The sequence below is a fragment of the Pipra filicauda genome, unplaced genomic scaffold, assembly GCF_003945595.2.
Source record: "Pipra filicauda isolate LSUMZ 115617 unplaced genomic scaffold, ASM394559v2 scaffold447_size767260_pilon, whole genome shotgun sequence".
Lineage (NCBI taxonomy): Eukaryota > Metazoa > Chordata > Aves > Passeriformes > Pipridae > Pipra > Pipra filicauda.
In genome coordinates this window covers 87830-97502 of record NW_024104584.1, presented here as the reverse complement: position 1 = coordinate 97502, position 9673 = coordinate 87830, and the positions used below count along the sequence as shown (strand labels likewise).

General features: G+C 38.7%; 1 protein-coding gene across 1 annotated transcript; it reads right to left on the bottom strand.

Moving 5' to 3' along the window:
* Positions 1 to 802: 802 nt before the first annotated feature.
* LOC113985551 (granzyme A-like) lies at positions 803 to 5319 on the bottom strand. Its single transcript, XM_027716379.2, has 5 exons — positions 5259 to 5319; positions 4421 to 4565; positions 2649 to 2787; positions 1723 to 1989; positions 803 to 958 (listed from the first exon to the last, which is right to left on the bottom strand). The coding sequence occupies exons 1-5, from the start codon at positions 5317 to 5319 to the stop codon at positions 803 to 805; spliced, it is 768 nt and encodes a 255-aa protein (XP_027572180.1).
* Between the last annotated feature and the right edge of the window lie 4354 nt (positions 5320 to 9673).

Sequence of the window (9673 nt, the reverse complement as noted above, 5' to 3'; positions counted from 1 at the left end):
TGCATATCTGAAACAGCAGTAGTGGCATCATACAATTAATGTGGTCTTATATTATGAACAGTGCTTCATGTCAGTATGGTAATACCAATACTCTAGCTGTGACATTCTTGTCACTTCTCTGGAGTATGGGTTTTCAGCTGATTTTTTTAACATAATGTTGCTGATTTTGGTGTATACAACATCATACAGATAGTACACAGACTAGCTGGACTGGAACAGACAGAGCTTTCCATATAATATGACAGCTGAAATCAGTAGATTTTTATTGCCATTTCTTTATTAAATGCAAAGTACATAAAAGAATAAAATCTAGAGGTTTCCAATACAGAACAGTTAGGAAATGCACACTTACAGTGTCCCACAATCAAATGCAGTTGCTGCAACTTAACTTTCTGAAGACTTGCAGTCTACTACAGTTGTAAAATCAGAGAGGCTACTAAGCTTTTAAGATGTCTGGAGTTGTACCCAGCATCTCACTAAATATCAGGGTTATTTGCAGGGTTATATATACAGAAGAGTGCAGTATATACTCAGCATGCAACTAGATAGATTAGATGTTTTATCAGAAATACTAATCCATGTATAACAAGATGCAACACAAGAACGTTGGAATCCTGAGTCACAAAACTCCATTCTATGACTCCATGGCTGACAGTATAAGCTATGAATGCTATTGTAGCTGAACTACAGCAAGCTGCTAAAATTCGGTGTGGAAATACCTCTTTTACCGGTATAATCATTTTAAAAGACTATTTGAAAACTAGATATTATTACACATATCACTTGCCCAAAACCCAATCTATTAGGCACCCCCTATGGTTTTCCTTATCCACTGGAGGTATTGGTTTGTGAGTCGAGTGTAGACACCAGGGCCATCAACACTACCACACTTTTTCTTCCCAAAAGAAGTGATGCCTCTCATCACATTATTGCATCTTAAAGGTCCACCAGAATCTCCCTAGGAAAAAAAAAAAAAAAAGAAAAAAAAGATCATTCAAATTAACAAAAGCTAAAAAATGTTTCTTTTAAATTAAATTTACAGCAGTGGCATGGAGAAAATAAAAATGTAGGCAGTGTTATCATGGTTTTTTCTCCTTAGAATTTAAGATTTTCGATAGCAGAAAAGAAAAAAAGACTTAAATCTGATCTTTCAAATGTAAGTGAAGGGGAATAAATTTAGCTTAGTGTTAAGGAAGAGTTAGTCTTTTTGAAAATGAAGAAGAAAAGCATGAAGTCTCCAGAAATTGATGCCTTTCTTTTTTGGTAACTTTTAAATGCAATACTTAAATATTTTAAAATGTGATAGTTCATACACAGTTCTGCATTTAACTTGGTGCCCAGTGAAAATACTTTTTATCAGCAAAACCTCTTTCAAAGCCCTCTGACATCAAATAATTTGTTCCACTGATGTCAGCTGCTTGAGAATGGGCTCATAAATTGTTTTATGGAGATTTTAATATTTAACTCATTTTATTGAAGACAAGAATAGCTATCTGCCATGCCTGGATAAAGTTACAGTATCCAAAGTCTGTGAAGATGAAATTACTCTTCAAAAATTTTGATTTTAAGGCTTAGAAGAACAAGCATTGGTAAACTCACTGATATTTAATAAAATTCTTCATTGAACTAGAGAGAGACAAAAATGGTAAATGTGTAAAAGCTAGTACTTTATATTTTATTTTTAATATAATTTATGCAGATATACACAGTAAATATACTTACATCACATGAGTCCTTTTTTCCAGCCCCTGCACATATCATGTTCTCTGTTATAACAGGTTTGCCATTATAATGATGTTTATCATTGCAGACTTGCCTACTGATGACAGTGATATTGACTTCCCTCAGGGTAGCAGAAAGCATTTTCTGACGATTGTCAGTTTTTCCCCATCCTGCTACTGTGCAAATTGTTCCTGGTTTGGGGTCATCATCTGAAGTAGGCAGGGGAATGAGTTTCACAGCTGCAGTAAGTCTTGCTCTTTTGTGAAGCTGTAGAAGATGTGGAAAATAGGTATTATGGGGCAGAGTCTAACAGATGCCCTTGCATGTTAACCGTTGGATCTTTCCCATTATGGTAATGGAGGATTACTGCAATCCCTTCTTGAGATTCCTCCATTCTTTGTGACAGGATTTATGTCATCATAAGAATGAGGAAAATGGGTATTCTTTGTCTCATGAAAAACCATTTAGCTTCTGCTGAAATATTAGCTCTAAAAAATATTTTACTTCTCTGGTTTTCAAACCCCTGAGAGAATAAAATAACTGTCATCACTGGTGTTGACAAAACTGAGAATCAGAGAAGTCAGGCATTTTTAATTAGAACTGTTTTTCAGACAGAACATTAGGGTTTTTAACCAAACTTCTTAGCTGTGCATTTATCTTTATTCTTTCACTGAAAAGCCAGAAACTGAAATATCTTGATCAAGCTCCAGAATTTATCTACTTCTAGCATTGGCATGCACAAGAGAAATTGTTGATTGCATTAGTTACCTGGGCATCCCTGGGTTCTCAGTCTGATGGATTAGCCAGACTATATCACCCCCCCAAAAAGTCACCACTAACTGCCTTGGCTCCTCTCCCTCACAAGAAGGAAGAAAATGGTACAACGTAGAAGATGTATATTACACAAGTGTTGTATAAGTCTATACCTGTATCAGCATAATGTCATTTTCCTTGGAAATGAAGTCATAGCATGGGTAGGGAATTTGCTTTGCAATCTGGAAAATCTGTGTTTGTTTTTCAGTTGCTTTCCGTGAATGAGCTCCAAGAATAACTTTGCCTTCTTTCCTGAGAAGAGGACAACATGATTAGTGGGATTCACTTGCTGTAACTCTGTACATTTTTTGCTGTTACATGTGGTCCTATAATGTTCAGTTGCTGTAGTCTCTTTTCTTGTGAAAAACAACAGCAATTTAGAAAAATATAAAGTATGACCCTATTTCCACAATAATTAAAACAAAAAATGTTTCAGTGAATCAAAGTTCATGCTATCCTATTTCCAGCTTCCCAGGAACTTGACTTTGGATCTATCCCTGTTGTTTCCCTTTGGGAACTGAATGAGGGGTGAATGCATTAGCTTTACTACGGGTACTTGTCTCACCAACTGTGCCTTCTGCAACTTGTGCTGAAAATTTAGAAATAGCTCACTGCACCGTTACTTCACAGATCATCTTGACTGGTCTGCATTGTGTCATTGCTATGCCCTAGCACCATTTCAACATAATTTTCTGAATCTATGTGACACACACCTCATTCCTTTTCTCTAACTATTCTGCAACTTCATGTACTTAAAAGACGCAGAAGTGGTGACAGAGTTGTGCCTGCTGAGGTTCTCTGATATAGAAACCACAAGTCTAGCACTCCTTGGTCAAGCAGTCCAAGCAGACCTTAATATAAGACTGCAGGTATAGCTATTTTTGGGCGAACAATGTATATCTTACAGCTGAAGGGTAGCAGAGTAGATGTGTATATTGGCCCTCATTTGTGTTGTACTGTGGAAAACATAACCCTGAGAAAGTGGTTGCTCCTTCAGCTGTGAAGAGTTGTCTGTTGACTGAGCCATCATTAAGTTAACAATTCATTGTATTTTCTCTTAAATGCAGTCTCATTTGAAAATACTCTTTACCATATGTTAATACAATAGCTTTTGGGCCCTGTACAGTAGGTCCCATGTATCTCCCTGCTTGGATGAAGCCAGGAGATACATTTCCATGATGTGTGCAGGGCCCAGTGATTCACTGGCCTTGGTCAGGGTGTCGACAGAGCCTGCGTGAGGTCTGGCTCAGCAGCAGCTCCAGTCCTCCCCACAAAGGCAAGGATGGGTGGGCTGTGTCATTTAATCCTCACTTCTTGCCTGGCTGAGGGATTCTGTGGGGCCAAATATCCATTTGCATCCTGAGTTGAACAGGAAGAAGAAACATTGGTGACAAGCCAACATACCCAGTAAGGCAGAGATCTCTCAGTGTCTTCTGTCATCTCTCTGGAGGATTTTTTCTCCTGTATTAACTGCATGCTGTCTCTTTCTGTGGTGAACTGCATATCTTTTATAGAATAAAGCTACAAGAGTTTACTTTTGTTTACAGAGCAGCAGTTTAGACTGGCCACTCGTCTGGACTCGTGTACTGGTTGACCGAGAAAACAAGGATAAACCTTTCCTCCAAAATCACTGTTTCAGTGTTGCTATTCTGTGCTGGGATGCAGCTAGAAGCTTTTTAAATACCTCCTCAGAAGCAGTGAAGATCAGTATACCTTATTATAATATTTTTTACTCACTGAAGCACATTTGCTGATATAAACTATAAAACACAGTAATCAGAAATTGATCATGATCATGCTAAGTGCACAAAATCACCAGGCATACTAACTCTCTTGAACAGAGATACTCGCTGAGGACAACCTCTGAATCAGAGTAAGAACTTACACCTTGCAGTGGGCAGCTGTTAACACCCAGTTTTCCTTGATCAAAGCTCCTCCACAAACAAATCTTTTTGGTCCCACGATTTGTGCCATAAATGGTCTCGAGTGTGGTGCTACTTCAGTCCCTCCAATGATTTCCACACACAAACCTAAAAATAAAAATAAACCACAACACACAGCTGGGCTAACAAATACTGTAAGACACTTGAAGTCTCTTAGGAAGAATATTACAAAGTATATAGACAGAAGCATATACATATGTCACAACGATGGTCTTCAAGGTACACTTTTAAAATTGCTCATCAGTGCTACTTCATTATGTTTCAATAGGACTGAAATTAGATCAGTAGGATGAGCTTTGGCAACAAGAACACCAAAATACTGTTGCTTTTGCTCATATTTCTTTTCTTGAAGACTGTTGATATGGTTAATTTCTTAGCTTTCACTGTGAGTAATAAACTCAGATCTGCCACTCTTAAATATTGTAGCTGGAAGATAGGTTAATATAGTGTAAGTCACACTACAGAAATTTGTTTTTCAGAAAAAGAGAAGATCAAGAAATCAATGTATCTGTATATCTCTGGAGAGAAAGATCAGGTAATCATTATGTTAACTCCTCAGAACTTTTCCAGATAACTCGTCCTCTTTGCAACTTAATTAATACTACTCATTGAGAAATTTTGTTTGTATGAAAGATCAAACACATACACACAGTGGAAAAGAGCTAATGATAAGAATTCAAATAATAGTTGTGACTACTTCCTTTACATTAATATATATTGACTTAACTGGAACTCTGTACATCAGCATTTACCTTCAAAAGGATTGAACAGGTTACTTACCTCCATGAATTACCAGGAGAATGACAGCAGTAAAGGTGTACAAAGCAAGGAAAGCACCCATGATTTCTGTCTGGTGTTCCTCCTTATTCACTTTTTAATCTCTCTCTCTCTGTGTGTGTGTGTATATATATATAAATAAATGAAAAGGATGTGGGTTTGGTTTTTCCTTTTAAGGATATTTGACATCTGTAACCACGACAAAGGCAAGAAATCCTCCCCAGCAATGTATGTTAGAGCAGAGGGGTTGGTGAGAAATTGTGTCATCTGCTGTGGTGTGAAGACAGGCTCTTCCCTCTCTTCATGTTCTCTCTGTAGCATTTGCAGAGAGCTAGTATATGAATACTGGGGTGAAACCTTGCAAGCCACTATGTATCTAGTTACACAGTATTACTCAGCTCACATAAATTTAGGCTTGATTCAGTTGTCCACATGAAGTCATATAGGTTCATTCCTGAACCTCAGGTGGCTTCCAGGTCAGAGATGAATTCCAGACCCCATCAGTGAGTTACCTGTGCTGTTCAGAAGACCCTCAGAGCCTAGGAATCTAAAGTTTACTCCTTTCAGCATCTCATCCTACCTCATTAGCTTTTCACTGGATGAGATCCATATACCACTGAGTGTGGTTTAGTGGCAAAGAGGTAAGGATATAATGCCATTTAAAATGTCTTAAAGGTGTTTTAGGTCTGTCTTTTGGAGCAGAAGGCCATGGGCCTTCTGTAGATGCTATGGCAGATTGCAAGCCCTATGCCAATGTCTGGAAAACCCACAATCTCTCAAATGTCAGTAAATGCCCAGTTTTAGGCAATTCAGTTTGAGTCCTGAAAACTGGGTAATTGGGCACTGGAACAGGCTCCCCAGGGAAGTGGTCACAGCACCAAGTCTGACAGAGTTCAGGAAGCATTTGGACAGTGTTCTCAGGCACATGGAGTGATTCTTGGGGCTGTCCTGTGCAGGGCCAAGAGTTGGACTTTGGTGATCCTCCTGGGTCCTTTCTAACTCAGCATATTCTATGATTCTATGAATAAATCTTATTTAGAGCCTTTTAAAGACACAGTTCTTCACTTCGAAATATATACCCAAGTAATAGAAATATCTTTCATCAATATTAAATAATTGGAATATCAAGTATTCTATTACTAACTAGGTACATTCAAGGAAATGTCCCTGTCACATAGATTGAAAGGTTTCTTGAAGACTTGAGCCCCACTACAATCAGCCTGCAGAAAGCTTCTGTATTTTAGCTGTGGCACATCTTTGAGCTCAGTTGGCCCAGCCTCATGAGTTTTACCTGTAGAAGACCTTGGGCAGACAGTTTGCTCAAATTTGCTGTTGCTCTCCCTTCTGGAAGAGAGAGTAATTGTTGGAGATTTCCCTGAAAAAGGGAGGTGTGGGTTTATTTTTAGAGATTGTGGAGCTCTTTGTCACAGATGTGTCTTTGTCAAGGCAGAGCAACCTGTGTGATGTGGTGAGAGCTCCATGCACTGCAAAAGCTTTTAATGTTCTTTCATTTTTCTTCTCACTACTGCCACATCACCTGTAACTATCATCACTTTGTAGCACTGCTGTTCTTTTTTACAGTGTTCTCCTGTACACAGTATCACCAGGCATCATAGATACAGTTCTTTCTTTTATGACTTATAAATATTTCCCAAAGTCTGATTTCATGATATTTTAATTAGCAGTTTTACCATATTGAAGCTGTTTCCTCTAGACTATGCATGATCAGGCTCAGCATTTGTGAGTAAAAATCCTGTACACTGAGACCCGCTTATAGTTATATACTCCTGTGTGAGGTGCCTAGTAAAAAGAGGTTTGATATGTATCATCCTGTTTTTACCTGATCTGTTTTCAAGGAAAATCTATTTGGAATACACAGAATAAAATATTAGCCAATGTTACTAGGTGTTTTTCAGGTAAATATGCATAGGCAAATCTATGCCTACCATCTAAAACCAAATTTTCTATAGCCCATTTATATTTTTTTCCAATATCTAAATGTACTTCTATTTACTTCTAAATCTTACTTACTTCTGAAGATATTTTTTCTGTAATTCCCTAGGTATTAGCATACCCATACCTTTTAAAAAATCCCCTCTAGTACTGGTACATTCATTGAAACTGATAATCAGGATTAGGAATATGCAGCCTAAACTATTATATAGTAGCAACTCATCACTTTCTGTGCAAGTTCCTTCTGAACAACCTTTCTGACTGTTCAGATAATCCCTGATGGCACAGGTATTAATATGCATAACCAGCCTCAAATTTTGTACCCAAATGCTTTTGTCAGAGTGTCCTCCTCCAATTTCAGTAGTTGAGGCTGAAAAACTGACATAAAATTTTAGGATGTGCAACAAGTTGGCTGGGCTCCTTTGGTTGTGTCAATAAGTTAATTTATGGTCAAGTTTAGAATTTATTGGCAAAATTATTTACATGCAAAAGGAAGCCCCAAAGCAAAACTTCTTTCTTGAGATGATTTCTTTTATTAGTTCTTCTGCTGCATACTTAATTGGTCTTCAGGAGGAGTAACATGTTGTAAATAAAATGATCCATTCTTTCTCCCTACAGTTCCCACAAAGCACAGCCACTGTCTTGGCAGAAGCCACCATATGAGTAAAAGAACAATGAGTCTACCCAGCTTCTATTTCCAGCCCTTGCCTCTAGGGAAATTTGCTATGGGCTTTAAGCCCATGTGTCAGTGGATCAGTTTTGTCTCTACCCAGTACTATGCTGAGGTGTTCTATCTCTTATTTCATACTCAGTCATTTTGATAATTTTTCTTCTGTAGTGACTATGTTCCTTTTTCCTTCATGCTGCTTTCTGTGGTGCTAAAGGTGAGCATTAGGGCACAAGTTCAGGGGTCCAATTTAAACCGCACCTCTAAACCTTCCAGAGTTGCTGGTGCCTGACCTCAGGCAGTGTCTCAGCTCAGCTGCAGGGCTGTTGCCTTGGGCTGGGAAGGGAGGGCAGGTGAGTGGTGCAGAGTGGGCAGCTGCCAGGAGCACAGCAAGGCAGAGCTATGATGTTTTCTCTGTCTTCTCCTTAGGCTGCCCCATCCTCAAACCCACCCTGGTGTGTCTGGACACATCCCTCAGTGGCTGGGAGACAGACTCCCAGGGACTCACTGGGGAAGGGACAAAAACATATGCTTGAGTATACCTATTTTACTTTCTTCTCTGGTACCAGTGTCTCATAATACTCACCAGGTTGTCTTTTCTGCGTCAGATGTTCATCTTCTCTCTTTCCATCTATTTTCTGTGTGATATCACAGGAAAATGGAGTAGCAGAGAAATATAAGTAGTTGTAGTTAACTCAGAGAGTCCTCAAAGCCTTGAAATAAATCAATGTTACTTCTATGATGTTGAATGTGCTTGGCAGAAAGAACCCAGCATTAGATATTATGCTCTAGAAACACAAGCCTTCTCCTGACTGGCCAGAACATGGGTCTGTTTCTTATTTTGTCTCTTATACTGCTTTCTAAGCTAGTCGTTTAGTGGGAGGGCAAAGTCATAAAGGACTCAAACATAATTATGCCTTCAGGTCCCTCTTTGCAGAGTTAACCTACAGTGGGCGAATAATTCCAGGATTAGATGGAGAATAGAGAGTTACTTTGGGGGAACTAGAGCTGGCTCTTTCAAGAACTGATGAATTCTAAAAGTCACGTGTTTTCTTTTAAAAGAGCTTTGGAAGAGTCTTCTGAAACATGAATTGTGTTGCATTGTGTACATATTTTCAAACTGGATTATGAATAGTAAGATTCTGTACCATAGAAATAAGCATTTCAGTGTTACAATCTCATTCAACAATCTGGAGAGCTGCCATTTTCTAACTCTTGAATAAAAATGAAAGCTAGCTGTTTTGGGCAAGTTAAATTTTGAATTCTTTCTAAAGATACTGAATAAAATAGCAGGTTCCGTAATTTCTTCACACAGGGGTAGACTGTTTTTTTTGTAGTGGTTTACCCACGAAGCATGCAAAACCTGCGTGCAGACACAGAGGTTTGCAATACAGAAGTGTCTTTCTCACCAATTCATCTTTTTCGTGTGACCACAGATTAGATATTTTGTTTGCATTTGATACTTGTGTGCTCCAGGGCTTTCTGCATCTGAAACCTGCACCCTTAAAAACTACTTCTAAGAAAATACAAATTGCTCTGTCTTACGTATGTGTGGCTTCTTTATGTTCTGTGGGTCCTCTTCTTCGGGACTTCTCAGTGGTGAGGGTCCCACAAAATACAGAGTCCAATGGATTAATATACATTCAGAAGATGCCTAGGCACCTCCCATGGGGGGCAAAGCTTTGCAGTGTCTTGCAACTGACTCTGGATTTTTTGCATCACTTGAATCATGTGCAGTCCTCTGGTGGTGGAAGGCCTCAGGAATGAGTCTGGGGGATGCTTTGGGGGTCTTTGATGG

Bases quoted from the DNA above. Each gene is read 5' to 3' on its own strand.
- LOC113985551 (XM_027716379.2), bottom strand. From the start codon at position 5,319: ATGGGTGCTTTCCTTGCTTTGTACACCTTTACTGCTGTCATTCTCCTG. The intron at 1,990-2,648 runs GTATAGACTTAT...CATCTTCTACAG, and splicing joins ATGACATTATGCTGATACAG to CTTCACAAAAGAGCAAGACT. The intron at 959-1,722 runs GTAAGTATATTT...TTTTTTTCCTAG, and splicing joins GAAAAAAGGACTCATGTGAT to GGAGATTCTGGTGGACCTTT.